The sequence below is a fragment of the Capricornis sumatraensis genome, chromosome 5 (assembly GCF_032405125.1).
Source record: "Capricornis sumatraensis isolate serow.1 chromosome 5, serow.2, whole genome shotgun sequence".
NCBI lineage: Eukaryota > Metazoa > Chordata > Mammalia > Artiodactyla > Bovidae > Capricornis > Capricornis sumatraensis.
In genome coordinates this window covers 73,221,557-73,238,439 of record NC_091073.1, presented here as the reverse complement: position 1 = coordinate 73,238,439, position 16,883 = coordinate 73,221,557, and the positions used below count along the sequence as shown (strand labels likewise).

At 36.5% G+C, this 16,883-nt stretch overlaps 1 protein-coding gene across 3 annotated transcripts in view; it reads left to right on the top strand.

Annotated features, from left to right (window-relative positions):
- TAX1BP1 (Tax1 binding protein 1) overlaps window positions 1-16,883 on the top strand; it is a 90,454-nt gene that overhangs the window by 25,741 nt on the left and 47,830 nt on the right. For all 3 annotated transcript variants that reach the window (XM_068972338.1, XM_068972337.1, XM_068972336.1), the window contains exons 5-7: window positions 1,594-1,752; window positions 16,394-16,542; window positions 16,637-16,727. In XM_068972338.1, the coding sequence (XP_068828439.1) occupies window positions 1,594-1,752; window positions 16,394-16,542; window positions 16,637-16,727 (399 nt within the window). The remainder of the gene's footprint in view (window positions 1-1,593; window positions 1,753-16,393; window positions 16,543-16,636; window positions 16,728-16,883) is intronic.

The window sequence follows — 16,883 nt, the reverse complement described above, 5'->3', positions numbered from 1 at the left end:
TGAAGTGTCTGCATTTATGTTTCAAATGCTTTAGCAAAAAAAAAAAAAACCTACATAAACTTACATATCTATGTATTTATAAAATAAACATGGTGAAATAATAATTATTCAATTTAGATTATGGGTGAATGGAGGTTCATTGTAAAATATTAACCATTTTGTATGCTTGAAAGATACCAGAATACAAAGTTGGGGGCAGGAATTGGACTTCTATACAGTTTTATCTTATTTTAGTTAAAAATTTCTGCTTTTTCTGTTTAAGATTCAGTGAACTCTTCAGAAAGTATATGTCAATTAAATGAATCACTGGGAAATAGTAGTTCTTTTATGATGGTTCAGTCATACTGGGTCAAAGTGAATCTTTAAGCTGCCAGAAAGTTTAAAGCCCAAAATAATTTTTTTTAAAAATAGAGTAAAAAGAAATTCAGTGAATATTTAAACTTTTCTCTTTTGAGGGCATTTACTCTAGTCATTTTCATTTAGTCTGATGGAAGAGATAGATGGGACATTTAAAAATTTTCCAGCTCTTTAACTTTTGTAAGAGCCATTTTAGTGTTTAAATAATTAAGAGTTTGTTTCCATGACCTTGGGAAATTAACTCGGGGTATACTGGGGGAAAACGTTTTTATTTAGCTAAATGTATAATGCTTCTGTTGTGAGTCTCCATTCTTCTTCCCCTGTTAGAATCAGACAACTTGCTGAAAGAAAAATATTGACCATATTATTTATTTTCTATTTTAGGTCCCTTAATTTGGTAATTTTTAGAATACTGGCGTTCCTGAACTAAGTTAACTATTAGGGTTCATGTAAGAGTCCGTTACGTTGTTAAAGTGTGCATTTTTTTTTTCTAAAATTTGCATTTACTGATAAAGTTTGTTTTAATTTACCTAAATAGAGGCTGTTTTGTACATACAGAAACTTATTTCTTAGTATCTTATTTAAATTTATTATTCATTGGGGGATGATTGCTTTACTGTATTGTGTTGGCTTCCACGTATATCAGCATGAATTGGTCATAGGTATACATTTGTTCTCATCTCCCACTCCTAAGACCTTATTTAAAGAACCCAAACTTCATAGTAATCCCACAGGTGAAGGCCTTATGTAACACACAAGGAAGTTCTTAATAAATTCAAAGATTTCCATTCAAGAAGAGGTACATGTTTTTCTCATTGATTATTACCCAAGATAAGAAAAGCCCAGAATAGTCACTCATGAAACTAAATATGCCTTATTTTTAGTACTGATTTGAAAAGTGATTAGCAGGCAGCTTCATAATAAAATTCATTCCTTCTGCACTTGCCTTCTTGTAATGTTTTCTTCTTTGCCCAATCAAAAATAGTTTACATTTATGATTCATTAATTTTTTAAAAATTTTAATTGGAGGCTAATTACTTTACAATATTGTAGTGGTTTTTGCCATACATTGACAGATTCATGAATTTTTAACTGACGACAGAGGAGTTTGATTCATATGAAGAAGAAAGTTTGTAAAAGTTCTTTCTACAAATTTTTTCACTATTTTTTTGAAATGGAAAACTGAATTTGTAATATATTGTAGGATTATAAACAATTTGAGTTTCTGTTTTGTAGTTGAAAATTGAGAAAACCATGAAAGAAAAAGAAGAACTGTTAAAGTTAATTGCTGTTCTGGAAAAGGAAACAGCACAACTTCGAGAACAAGTTGGAAGAATGGAAAGAGAACTTAACCATGAGAAAGAAAGACGTGATCAGTTGCAAGCAGAGCAAAAGGTTAGTTGTGTCCTAATTAACTGATTGGAGTTATACTGTTTGAAATCCACTTTTTTTCAGGAACTGAACTAATTAAAATGAGTGAAGGTCCCATGTTGAAAAATGTATTTGGATAGATACTTGTATAAGGATAGGTCAAATCCTGTCAACCTTCTGCCACAGCCTCTTTTATGTTGTGAATAGTTAAAATACTTTTGAGATTTTTAGTCCCTAACAGCTGTTTCTAGATGCTTTACATCTAATTATAGAATACGTGATTGATCTTGGGGAGGTGGCTTAGAAATACAATTAGGAATGATAAACACTGAATAAAGGGAAGAGTAGAATAAAGTAGTTAAAATTACTTTTTAAAAATCAGAATTCAATGAAATAAGATGTAGTATTATAATTTTGAAATCATTGATGTGAGAAAGGCAATAAATTATCCTAAAAACCACCTAATTAAAAAAAATTGGCAGTGTTAAGCTAAGGAAAAAAGTTTAAGTGTAGAACAGTGTAATTTAGAGATACAAATGGATTTAAGACAATAGTCAAAAACAATGGAAAAAGTGACCTAGTAATTGATTTATTTATTTAATATTTTCATAAGGAAATTTATTGACAAACTTGCACAGATTATGGTTATATATATATATATATCACAGTCTCACTTACATTGTTACTAGTTGGAAATGCTTATGCTCATTGACAGGATTGACCTGTTGTTCCCTAAGGATGGAGTCTGTTCCACTTTTTTTTTTTTTTTTTTAATTTTTATTGTAGTATAGTTGATTCACAATGTTGTTTTAGTTTCAGGTATACAGCAAAGTCATTTGGTTACACATATATCTACTTTTTCTTTTTTAGATTGTTTTCCCATGTAGGCCATTACATGGATATAGTAATATATATGTCAGTGTCAACCTCTAAATTTATCCCCCTCTCCCAGTTATTCTTTTTTGCAGCAAGACCTAGAACAGTTGCTTAATAATTGTTAATTGAGCCATTTTACACTCTAGTGGAGTGATTGTATATTGTACACTTGAGCAGAGGTGATATACAGATAGGGCTCAAAAGATTACTTTAACCTTATTCTGTTTGAGGATTGCTTGAGTTAGAGGGTAAACATAATATCAAGCAGTGTGTACAGTTGTTTATTTCCTTATGGATTAGTAGCTTAGTTGTTTCTGACTCTTTGCGACCCCATGGACTATAACCCACCAGGTTCCTCTGCCCGTTGGATTCTCCAGGCAAGAATATTGGAGTGGGTTGCCATGTCCTTCTCCTTGTCTCCTTATAAACGTCTGTGAAGTCTTTTGTCCTTATTACTATTAGCCTTTTTAGTTTAAAATACACAGTTATTCTTCCAATTTTATTCCTGGGGAATACTTGCAATCCTACAGTAGGAATATCCTACAGTAGGGGTAGATACTCTGGTTAAAGAACCATTTTTTGGGGTGGCGGGAAGGAGGGTGGTGTAACACGTGGAATCTTAGTTCCCTGACCAGTGATTGAATCCGTGCTAAGCTCAGAGTCTTTTAACCACTGGACCTCCAGGGAATTCTAAGGAACCACTTTTTAAATTTGAACTTTTTAAGCAGGTGTACCCAAGTATTATAAATGTTATAATAAAATCTCATTATATGTGGCTAGCTTGACTATTAGAACATCCAGGTAAATTTTTAATCCAGTTGTTGTAACTCTATTGCTGTCCTTTGTATAGTTCTAACCCTTTTCTTTCTATTCTTCATGCATTTCTCTTGCTGTTACCTGAGATTGGCAGTTTTCCAAAATGGCCCATTACAACCTGTACTTAGCCTGTGAGATCAAGAATACCCTAAAGTATGGCCTTTGATGTTAGACTCTGTTCACCCTGAAATCCAAAGGGAAGAATGGATGATTTAGAGTAGGAATGGCAGAAAGAGAGGCCTTTAATTGTGTGAAATTACTCATGTACATCAGACCATTTCTCTGGTTCAGTTGAGTATTACCTGAAATTTAAACAGTCTTAGGTTCTCTCTGCTGTCCAGGGGATGGGTTAAGCACTATAGATAAGACTGAAGATTATGCTGACAGACTTGGGTTGAGAAAGTGGAGGACTGAGGTCAGGGGATTAATGAAGCAAAATTTGTAAGAGATTGTGGCTAAGGTACCCAGAAGAAATCTTTGGAAGTTTATGGCAACTCACAAATCTTGATGACAGTCACCCATCTTGAAGGGGACTTCTTCCTTGCTGCTATTCTTCCATTGGAATATATAATCTGGGAAGATAAGGTATGTGGAAGTGATTTTTTTTTTTTTAAGTTATTCTTTAGAAAATGGTGACAAAAAGACTTAGAATATTTGTTGCATAATAGATTCTCACTAACCTCAGCTAATATTGTATTAATTTTCATAATCAAGAAATTAAGTAATAATGTCATCCAAGAGGAGTAAGAATCGACATTTTACCCAGATTCTAAAAGCTATGTTTGTATAATGTTATATACAAACAATTCTGAGCTATATTTTGGCAATTGCTTAATTCTGGGGATAAAATAATATGCTTGCTAGGAGAGCTGCTTCCTGTTTGCTGCTAGTCATGGGGCTTCTAGTTCTTTATGAATTTGCTTTTTACTTCCAAAATTATAGTCTCCATCTTAATCAGGCAGGGCTGCTGGGCAGTTAGAATAGTTCAGAAACTTTTAAACCTGGGTTAGTTGAGTGACTTATAAAATCTGTGACATTTCTTGGCACCTGTTTAAAATCTGGTGTGAAATCTGGTTTAAAATCCGTGGTATGAATTCTAAAAAACAGTCTTCGTATAATAGTTTCAAAGGGCTTCTCTTTGAAGTATGAGTATATAAACTGCTGAATATCTGAAGAACTGTAAGATAGATCATTTATGCAATATACAAAATATGCACATCTATAGATATTTAGATTAGTGGTTGCCTGGGACTGGAGGGAAACAGTGACCATAAATAGGTAAAAGGTTTCTTCTGAGGGTGATGAAAATGTTCTAAAACTAGGTTATGGTAATGGTTGCACAAGCCTGTAAATATATTAAAAACCATTAAATTGTGTACTTTTGGAACTAGCTTCTTGCACTTACAGTGCTTTCAGGGTTCACCCATTTTATAGTATGGATCAGTATTTCATTCTTTTTAATGTCAAATGATATCTCATTAGCTTCCCTGATAGCTCAGTTGGTAAAGAATCTGCCTGCAATGCAGGAGACCCTGGTTTGATTCTGGGTCTGGAAGATCTGCTGGAGAAGGGATAGGCTACCCACTCTTGGGCTTCCCTTGTGGCTCAGCTGGTAAAGAATCCACCTGCAATGTGGGAGACCTGGGTTCGATCCCTGGGTTAGGAAGATCCCTTGAAGGGAAGGGCTACCCACTCCACTATTCTGACCTGGAGAATTCCATGGACTACAGTCCATGGGTCACAGAGAGTCTGACTCGACTGAGCGACTTTCACTTTACATTTATTAGACTTATGTAAAAATTATCAGTTTGTATATGTATTCATTGTGTTCTGGTTTTTGTTTTGAAGTGCTGGATATATATTTGAAATTAGAAGATTGAAAACTGAGGTTCAGAGAACCAGTGCTCCTGAATCCTATTTTTCAAATAGGACTAAAATGGGCTGTGACCCTGTTAAGTTTTCTAATTAGTTCATAATCTTTTGGTGCCCTGTGGATGGAATGTTTTCATAAATTACATTCTTAACTTGAATATTGGTAATTTAAGATGTCCTTCAAGATATTTTAAAACCAAATTATTTTGGGTGGTACTCAAACAATATTGCTTAAACAATATGAGGAGCTTGTTATGAACTCTTGTTTATATTCATATTGTTTTGATTCTTAAGTTTCACAAATTAGGTAGGGTAAAGAATATGCCTGAAATGCAGATGTGGGTTTGATCCCTGGGTCAGGAAGATTCCCTGGAGAAGGAAATGGCAACCCACTCCAGCCTTGGAGGCTACAATCTATGAAGTCACAAAGAGTTAGACATGACTTAGTGAGTAAACAGCAAGGTGTAGGGTACCTTGAGAAGTTACCAGGCATTTGGGAGTGACCATAAGTACATGAGTGAGAGAACGTGAAAGATCTCTCATATAATGGCTCTGTCTAGTGTGGACCTCTCCAACTGTCTTTATATTTTTGGCTTGCTTTATCCTTTCATTAGATACCTGATTTTGGACAGAGGTAGTTTAAGGCTTTTAAACTGTTTAATGTATAGATTGCCCAGTGGCTTTTTAATATATTATTATCTCCTAATGTGTAGAATTGCTAAAAATCAATTTTGAAGTTAGGATATCATTGAATTTCTAATTCTATTTTCCTGATTTTTTTTATTGAGAAGAAGAGACATGAAGGTTTTTACTTTTAATGCATAACTTAAGCAGTATATTTCTTTAAAGCCATTTACTTTCACTTTGTCCCTGATTTGTTATGTGATAGTTTCAGAATGTTTTGTTTCTAAAATAAATACTTCAAATTATCTCATATTCTTATATAGATTAATACAGAGGTGTTACTTGGAGCATGTTTAATAGTATACATCATGATGACTTGAATATGTATACATTGTGAAGGAATTCCTCCCATCTAGTTAATTAACACATCCTTCAACTACATATTTATCCCTTTTTTTTTTTGTTTCACTTTGGCTACACTGTGTGCCTTGTAGGACTTTAGTTCCCAGACCAGAGATCAAACCCCTGTGCACTCTGCAGTGGAAGCACAGCCCTAACCATTGGACCACTGCGGAATTCCCCTATATGTTGTTTCATGTGTGTGTGAGAACATTTAAATTTTGCTCTGTTAGCAAATTTCAATTAGACAATACAGTGTTGTTAACTTACAGCCACAATAATATACGTAAGATCCTCAGATTTTATTTATCTTACAGCTAAAACTTTGTACTCTTTTATCAACCTCTCCATCCCTGTCCTCCACCCCTTAGTCCCTCGTACCCACTTTTCTATTCTTTTTCTATGAGTTTGACTTTTTTTTTTAGATTCTGCATATAAGTAGATACCATGTAGTGTTTGTTTAGTGTATTTCACTTAACATAATGCTCTTAGGGTCCATCCATGTTGCAAGTGGCAGGATTTTCTCTCTCATGACTAGATAGTATTCCATTGTATTTATGTACCATATTTTCTGTATCCATTCAACCCACTTAAGTTGTTTCTTTATCTTGACCGTTGTGAATATGCAGCAGTGAACATGAGTGCCGATAAATTATCTTCCTTGTCCTGTTTTCATTTCCTTTGGGTACGTACTCAGAAGTGGGATTGCTGAATCATATGATAATTTTAGTTCCATTTGGTTTTCCATGGTGCCTGCACCAGTTTACATTACAAAAGTACACAACAGTACCTTTTCCTCCACATCTTCACCGATGTTTTGTTGTCTCTGGTCTTTATGACAGCCATTCTGATAGGTGTGAGCTGATACTGTTTGTAGTTTCGATTTGCATTTCCCTGACAGTGATTTTTGATCACCTTTTCATGTGCCTGTTGGCCATTCATATGCTTTCTTATGAACAAAATGTCTTTTTAGTTCCTCCACCAATTTTTAAATTGTGTGGGTTTTTTAGGGGGTTGCTATTGAGTTGTGTGAGTTCTTTATAATTTTGGATATTTACCAGATGATTGAGTTACAAATATTTTCCTCCAGTTTTGAAGGTTACTTTTTCATTTTATTGATAGTTTGTTTTGCTGTGCAAAAGCTTTTAAGTTTGTAGTTCTGCTTGCTTATTTTTGCTTTTGTTATCAAATCTAAGAATTCGTTGCCAAGACCAGTGTCAAGGAGATTATTATCCTCTGTTCCCTTAGGAGTTTTACAGTTTCACGTCTTAAATTTAAGTCTTTTATTCATTTTGAGTTGATTTTTTTGTGTGTGTGGATTAAGACAGTGGTATAGTTTCATTCTTTTGCTTATGGCTGTCTAGTTTTCCCAGCACCACTTGAAGAGAGTACCCTCTTCCTATCGCATATTCTTGGTTCCTTTGTTGGAAATTGATTGAACATATATGCATGGGTTTATTGTTGTGTTGTCTGTTCCGTTCCATTGATCCAGCATAACACATGTCACATATGCACGTGTAATATAAATTGTTAGAATATATATACGTAAACCATTTGATTTTAATTAAAAGAGCACTTCAGTTGCTCAGTCATGTCCGACTCTGCGACCCCATGAATCGCAGCACGCCATGTCTCCCTGTTCATCACCATCTCCCGGAGTTCAGTCAGACTCACGTCCATCGAGTCCGTGATGCCATCCAGCCATCTCATCCTCTGTCATCCCCTTTTCCTCCTGCCCCCAATCCCTCCCCACATCAGAGTCTTTTCCAATGAGTCAACTCTTCGCATGAGGTGGCCAAAGTACTGGAGTTTCAGCTTTAGCATCATTCCTTCCAAAGAAATCCCAGGGCTGATCTCCTTCAGAATGGACTGGTTGGATCTCCTTGCAGTCCAAGGGACTCTCAAGAGTCTTCTCCAATACCACAGTTCAAAAGCATCAATTCTTCAGCGCTCAGCCTTCTTCACAGTCCAGCTCTCACATCCATACATGACCACAGGAAAAACCATAGCCTTGACTAGACGGACCTTAGTCGACAAAGTAATGTCTCTGCTTTTGAATATGCTGTCTAGGTTGGTCATAACTTTCCTTCCAAGGAGTAAGTGTCTTTTAATTTCATGGCTGCAGTCACCATCTGCAGTGATTTTGGAGGCCAAAAAAATAAAGTCTGACACTGTTTCTACTGTTTCCCATCTATTTGCCATGAGGTGATGGGACCAGATGCCATGATCTTCGTTTTCTGAATGTTGAGCTTTAAGCCAACTTTTTCACTCTCCACTTTCACTTTCATCAAGAGGCTTTTTAGCTCCTCTTCACTTCCTGCCATAAGGGTGGTGTCATCTGCCTATGTGAGGTTATTGATATTTCTCCCAGCAATCTTGATTCCAGCTTGTGTTTCTTCCAGTCCAGCGTTTCTCATGATGTACTCTGCATATAAGTTAAATAAGCAGGGTGACAATATACAGCCTTGATGTACTCCTTTTCCTATTTGGAACCAGTCTGTTGTTCCATGTCCAGTTCTAACTGTTGCTTCCTGACCTGCATACAGATTTCTCAAGAGGCAGGTCAGGTGGTCTGGTATTCCCATCTGTTTCAGAATTTTCCACAGTTTATTGTGATCCACAGAGTCAAAGGCTTTGGCATAGTCAATAAAGCAAAAATAGATGTTTTTCTGGAACTCTCTGGCTTTTTCCATGATCCAGCGGATGTTGGCAATTTGATCTCTGGTTCCCCTGCCTTTTCTAAAACCAGCTTGAACATCAGGGAGTTCACGGTTCACATATTGCTGAAGCCTGGCTTGGAGAATTTTGAGCATTACTTTACTAGCATGTGAGATGAGTGCAATTGTGCGGTAGTTTGAGCATTCTTTGGCATTGCCTTTCTTTGAGATTGGAATGAAAACTGACCTTTTCCAGTCCTGTGGGCACTGCTGAGTTTTCCAAATTTGCTGGCATATTGAGTGCAGCACTTTCACAGCATCATCTTTCAGAATTTGAAACAGCTCAACTGGAATTCCATCACCTCCACTAGCTTTGTTCGTAGTGATGCTTTCTAAGGCCCACTTGACTTCACATTCCAGGATGTCTGGCTCTAGATTAGTGATCACATCATCATGATTATCTGGGTCATGAAGATCTTTTTTGTACCGTTGTTCTATGTATTCTTGCCACCTCTTCTTAATATCTTCTGCTTCTGTTAGGTCCTTACCATTTCTGTCCTTTATCAAGCCTATCTTTGCATGAAGTGTTCCCTTGGTATCTCTAATTTTCTTGAAGAGATCTCTAGTCTTTCCCATTCTGTTGTTTTCCTCTATTTCTTTGCATTGATCGCTGAAGAAGGCTTTCTTATCTCTTCTTGCTATTCTTTGGAACTCTGCATTCAGATGCTTATATCTTCCCTTTTCTCCTTGGCTTTTCGCTTCTCTCCTTTTCACAGCTATTTGTAAGGCCTCCTCAGACAGCCCTTTTCCTTTTTTGCATTTCTTTTCCATGGGGATGTTCTTGATCCCTGTCTCCTGTACAGTGTCACGAACCTTATTCCATAGTTCATCAGGCACTCTATCTATCAGATCTAGTCCCTTAAATCTATTTCTCACTTCCACTATATAATCATAAGGGATTTGATTTAGGTCATACCTGAATGGTCTAGCGGTTTTCCCTACTTTCTTCAATTTGAGTCTGAATTTGGCAATACGGAGTTCATGATTTGATCCACAGTCAGCTCCAGGTCTTGTTTTTGTTGACTGTATAGAGCTTTTCCATCTTTGGCTGCAAAGAATATAATCAATCTGATTTCGGTGTTGACCATCTGGTGATGTCCATGTGTAGAGTCTTCTCTTGTGTTGTTGGAAGAGGGTGTTTGCTATGACCAGTGCATTTTCTTGGCAAACCTCTGTTAGTCTTTGCCCTGCTTCATTCCATATTCCAAGGCCAAATTTGCCTGTTACTCCAGGTGTTTCTTGACATCCTACTTTTCTATTCCAGTCCCCTATAATGAAAAGGACATCTTTTTTGGGTGTTAGTTCTAAAAGGTCTTGTAGGTCTTCATAGAACCGTTCAACTTCAGTTTCTTCAGCATTACTGGTTGGGGCATAAACTTGGATTACTGTGATACTGAATGGTTTGCCTTGGAGACGAACAGAGATCATTCTGTCTTTTGAGATTGCATCCAGGTACTGCATCTCGGACTCTTTTGTTGACCATGATGGCTACTCCATTTCTTCTAAGAGATTCCTGCTGAGTTAAATTCACCCGTTCCAGTCCATTTTAGTTCCCTGATTCCTAGAATGTCGATGTTCACCCTTGCCATCTCTTGTTTGACCACTTCCAATTTGCCTTGATTCATGGACCTGACATTCCAGGTTCCTATGCAATATTGCTCTTTACAGCATCGGACCTTGCTTCTATCACCAGTCACATCCACAGCTGGGTATTGTTTTTGCTTTGGCTCCATCCCTTCCTTCTTTCTGGAGTTATTTATCCACTGATCTCCAGTAGCATATTGGGCACCTACTGACCTGGGGAGTTCCTCTTTTGGTATCCTATCATTTTCCCTTTTCATACTGTTCATGGTGTTCTGAAGGCAAGAATACTGAAGTGGCTTGCCATTCCCTTCTCCAGTGGACCACATTCTGTCAGACCTCTCCACCATGATCCGCCCATCTTGGGTTTCCCTGCAGGTATGGCTTGGTTTCGTTGAGTTAGACAAGGCTGTGGTCCTAGTGTGATTAGATTGACTAGTTTTCTGTGAGTGTGGTTTCAGTGTGTCTGTCCTCTGATGCCCTCTTGCAACACCTACCATCTTACTTGGGTTTTTCTTACCTTGGGCGTAGGGTATCTCTTCACGGCTGCTCCAGCAAAGCACAGCCGCTGCTCCTTACCTTGGACGAGGGGTATCTCCTTACCGCTGCCGTTCCTGACCTTCAACGTGGGATATAAAATTATGCTATCCTAAGTTTTTTCTTTTTACTCCATGTCTCTTTAAAATGTATATGAAACCCACCTTTAAGATTTAGTTGTCTGTGAAATGTATACATGTTTAGGAAATAATTTAGACATTTGTAGATACACTTGTAGCCTTTCTTCCCCATACTTTTTCTACTTCAAAAATAATTTAATCCTTTGGATTTGGTATTTTCTTGTAAAGGTCATCGTCGTCCAGTCGCTCAGTCGTGTCTTACTCTTTGTGACATCATGGACTGCAGCACGCCAGGCTTCCCTGTCCCTCACAGTCTCCCGAAGTTTGCTCAAACTCCTGTCCATTGATGTCATCCAGCCACCTCATCCTCTGTCACCCCCTTCTCTTCATGCCTTCAGTCTTTCCCAGCATCAGGGTTTTTTCCAATAAGTCAGCTCTTTGCATCAGGTGGCCAGAGTATTGGAGCTTCAGCATCAGTCCTTCCAGTGAATATTAAGGGTTGATTTCCTTTAGGACACACTGATTTGATCTCCTCGCAGTCTGAGGAACTCCTAAGAGTCTTATCCAACACAACAGTTCGAAAGCATCAATTCTTTGGTGCTCAGCCTTCTTTATGGTCCAGCCCTCACATCCATACATGACTACTTGGAAAAGCATAGTTTTAACACTGCAGACCTTTGTTGGCAAAATGATGACTCTGCTTTTTAATATGCTGTCTAGGTTTGTCATAGCTTTTCTTCCAAGGAGCAAGTGTCTTTTAATTTCATGGTTGCAGTCACCATCTGCAGTGATTTTGGAGCCCATGAAAATAAAAACAGTTACTGTTTCCATTTTCTCCATCTATTTGCCATGAAGTGATGGGACCAGAAGTCATGATCTTTGTTGAGTGTTGAGTTTGAAGCCAACTTTTCATTCTCCTCTTTCACCTTCATCAAGAGGCTCTTCAGTTCCTCTTCACTTTCTGCCATAAGGGTGGTGTCATCTGTTTAACTGAGGTTATTGATACTTCTCGTGGCAGTCTTGATTCCAGCTTGTGCTTCATTGAGCGCAGCATTTCTCATGATGTGCTCTGCATCTGAGTTAATAAGCAGGGTGACAATATACAGCCTTGACGTACTTTTTTCCCAATTTTGAACGAGTCAGTTGTTCCATGTCCTGTTCTACTGTTGCTTCTTAATCTGGATACAGGTTTTTTCAGGAGGCAGGTAAGGTGGTCTGGTATTCCCATCTCTCTAAGAATTTTCCATAGTTGTTGTGATCCACAGTTGAAGGCTTTAGTGTAAATGAAGCAGAAGTAGATGTTTTTCTGGAATTCTCTTGCTTTTTCTATGATCCAATGGATGTTGGCAATTTGATCTCTGATTTGTCTCCCTTTTCTGAGATCCAGCTTTGTACATCTTGTACAGATAGAATTTTTGAACTTTTTATTTATTTATATTTAGTCTTTATTTTTATATTGAAGTATAGTTGATTTTCAATATTGTGTTAACTTCAGGTAGTATAGCAAAGTGATTTAATTACACATACACATATATCCATTCTTTTCAGATTCTTTTCCATATAGGTTATTACAGAATATTGAGTAGAGAGTTCCCTCTGCTATATAGTAGGTCCTTATTATCTGTTTTATAAATAGTAGTATGTATATGTTAATCCCAAATTCCTAATTTATCCCTCCTCCTACCATTTACCCTTTGGTAACCTTGCATTTGTTTTTGAAGTCTCAATCTGTTTCTGTTTTGTATGTTAATTTATGTCATTTTTTTTGTTGCACATATAAACTGTATTTCCTCTGTCTGCTTACTTAGTATGATAATCTCTAAGTCCATCTATGCTGCTGCAAATGGCGTTAGTTCATTTTTCTATGGCTACTGTTCCATTGTATGTATGCCACATCTTCTTTATCAATCCTCTGTTGATGGACATTTAGGTTGCTTCCATGTTTTGACTATTGTAAAGAATGCTGCAGTGAACATTGGGGTGCAGTGTGTCTTTGGCTTACAGTTTCCTCTGGATATATGCCCAGGAATGTGATTGGTGGATCATGATAGTTCTATTTTTAGTTTTTTTAGGAACCCTCCCACTGTTTCTTCAGTCGAGTTTGGTATTCTAGTTGATTTCAAAAAAGAGTGTTTGAGAAAAGCCAGATTATATTAAATGAGTCAGATTTATTTTAAGTTTCTTCTAGCAGGTTGCATAAATGACATGATCCTTTTGCCAGTGACTTGCTATTAAGAGTATTAAGGTACTAATTTACTAAAATTTACTGTTGTATATGTTTGAATCCAGAAAACGATACTTTTTTCTAGATAATTGTTAGTGATACTGTGAAGACACAGTATCTTCACATGTATTTATTTGTAGTCAAAGTTAATTTTGTCCTTTTTAACATGGGAATAAATGTGTTGTTACTTAAGATGTTTTTAGTGGGTGTTTAGCCACAGAATCACATAAGTGATTTACAGTTTCACAGTCTTTTTGTCTGGTTGTTCATAATTGAGAATTGAGGGGAATTGGTAATAGTGGGTCATGGTGATGTGATCCTTCAGTTTAGAAGAAGTCTGCTGCATAAATCTGATATGCTCAAATCTCTTAATCTCCTTTTGTCTCCTTTGTAGTTACTGTTCTTATCTTGGTGCACAGTGTAGCTGAGTTACTCTTCTCTTTAAGTTTAAATATTAGGTTTATTGTGCTCTTTTGACATAATTGGCAAATGCTGACCAAATGAATATTTATTTCAAATTTCAAGTGTTTTTGAAGACTATGTTGCAGATTTTACTCTTTTAAAAATATTTTGTATATGCATTTCTATATAGGTTTTTAAAGGAAAGCATGGTTCTTAGTTATTTGTATGTACACTAAAGGCTTTGATGTCATTTTCATGCTAAGGAAGACTTAGACATATTGAAAATGCTTATCCTTCATTCAGATATGAATGCAACATGCCTGCAGAATAATCCCCACTTGGGTATTTTATGCCTTTTATAGTGCGCTTAGAAGCTAAGAAGCTCTTAAGTGTCTTTAAAGGTACCACAAAAAGGTTTTGAGACTCTCAAGTTACAATTCAAATTAATTTGTGATTCACTATGGAGTTAATGGGGAAACAGTGGAAACAGTGTCAGACTTTATTTTTTTGGCCTCCAAAATCACTGCAGATGGTGATTGCAGCCATGAAATTAAAACGCTTACTCCTTGGAAGGGAAGTTATGACCAATCTAGATAGCATATTGAAAAGCAGAGACATTACTTTGCCAACAAAGGTCCATCTAGTCAAGGCTGTGGTTTTTCCAGTGGTCACGTATGGATGTGAGAGTTGGACTGTGAAGAAAGCTGAGTGCTGAAGAATTGATGCTTTTGAACTGTGGTGTTGGAGAAGACTCTTGAGAGTCCCTTGGACTGGAAGGAGATCCAACCAGTCCATCCTAAAGCAGATCAGTCTTGGGTGTTCTTTGGAAGGAATGATGCTAAAGCTGAAACTCCAGTACTTTGGCCACCTCATGCGAAGAGTTGACTCATTGGAAAAGACTCTGATGTGGGGAGGGATTGGGAGCAGGAGGAGAAGGGGACAACAGAGGATGAGATGGCTGGATGGCATCACCAACTCGATGGACGTGAGTTTGAGTGAACTCTGGGAATTGGTGATGGACAGGGAGGCCTGGCCTGCTGCGATTCCTGTTCAGAGAGAGCATTTGGTAAAAATAAAAATAAAATGTAAAAAGCAGTTTAGAAACCTCTCCTTATAAATCAGCAAGACAAATACTGAAAATGTCAGATTTTAAAGAATCATTGGATAGTGACAGCTGTTAAAGCTGAGTGAGTATTACCTGTTTTCTCTGGGTAATCAGAGAAATCAGAATAGCATTGAAATCAGAATAGCATTTAGTTTTTCATATCAGTCTTTGGTTTATGTTGCAAATTCAGTAAGGCAAGAAGTTGTTTTGAGCAAAATTAAAACCAATAGAAGGTATCTGACCATTGTTGTGATAAGCTTCTTAATGAATTATGTTGTTCTTAGATGCAATGATGTAGTTTTCGTATTCTAATAAGATAATTAAAATATTTTACTTGTAAGTAAAAAATTTTGTTGTTACTTGATGAAAATCAATTAATTTTCATTAGCATATAGATACTATAGATAGCATATTTTCATTGGCATATAGATACTTCATAACATTTGATACATTTAAATTGGCAGAATGGTGATTTTCTTTAGTTTTTGTTGGTGGGTAGTTTTTGTTGTTGGGTCGATGGGTAGTACTTTCATTAATAGGAAAATTTTAGATTAATTTTTAATTAGCACAATTTGTCTTAATTTATTAGTTCTTTGTATAGTTTCCCATAACTGTGTGGAAGCCTCCAATGCACTATATATTATTTGATTCTCATAATTTTATGAACTAGGCACTAAAGGCCTTATTATCTCCTTTTTGTCCATTATAAAACAAGCCTAGGAAGAGGCTTGATGAAGTTCTTGTAAGTTAGTTAATTGTCTTAGTTGATGTGATAAGATTTTTTAGTTATCTATTTTAAGATGGTAAAGAATCTGCCTGCAAGGTGGGAAACCTGAGTTCAGTGCCTAGATCAGGAAGAGCCTCTGGAGAAGGGAGTGACTTCCCACTCTAGTATTCTTTGCTGGAGAATTCCATGAACAGAGGATCCTGGTGGACTACAGTCAGTGGGGTTGCAAAGATTCAAACATGATTAAACAATTAACACTTTCACAATACCCATTGTACTTTCTTAATTATCAGTGGTGCTTACTGACTTATGCTAGAAGAAGTGGGTGTTAACCTTTGTTAATATCATGAAAACTGTTTTGTCATTGGAGTAATAGTGGAAAGCAAGATGTGTTAAAAAAAAAAAACCCCAAAGTGACTAATTTTGAAGTTTTTTCCTCACTTTCGTTGCCTGCCCTCTGGTGGAGAAAGTCCTGAAATCATCCCAGAGTGTGTGAAAAGTCCAGGAGAAAAGTTAGTAATTGTTTAATTTAGTATTTAAAAAGTTTATTGTATGTTACCATTTCAGGTTTAGTTTTTATTCTTATAAAGTTTGGAGGGGACAAATGAGGGATTAAAATTTTAAGGCTAGATTTCTTAGAAATATACAAATTTGTATTTCTGATTATGTTTCTGTTTCTCAAAATATTTTATTATTGTTTCTAAGGCTCTTACTGAAGTCTCACAAAGTTTAAAAATGGAAAATGAAGAATTTAAGAAGAGATACAATGATGCTACGTCCAAAGCTCTCCAGCTTGAGGAAGATATTGTGTCAGTGACTCATAAAGCGATTGAAAAAGAAACTGAATTAGACAGGTATTTCTAATATTTTAAAAACATCTTCATGTTTTAAAAATGTTTTAAGAAAGTTTTTTTTTGTTTATGTTAATGTTATTTGACTTTAACTCAGCTTAAAGGACAAACTCAAAAAGGCACAGTATGAAAGAGAACAACTTGAATGTCAGTTGAAGACAGAAAAGGATGAGAAGGAACTTTATAAGGTAATTTATTCCTTACATTTTTATTAGTTATCTTTTGCTGTGTAGCATATTGCCCCAAAACTTAGTGTTCAGGAATTTGGGAGCAATTTAGCTGAGTGTTTCTGGCTCAGAGTCTCTTGTGTAGTTGCAATCAAGATGTTGGCAAGGGCTTAAGTC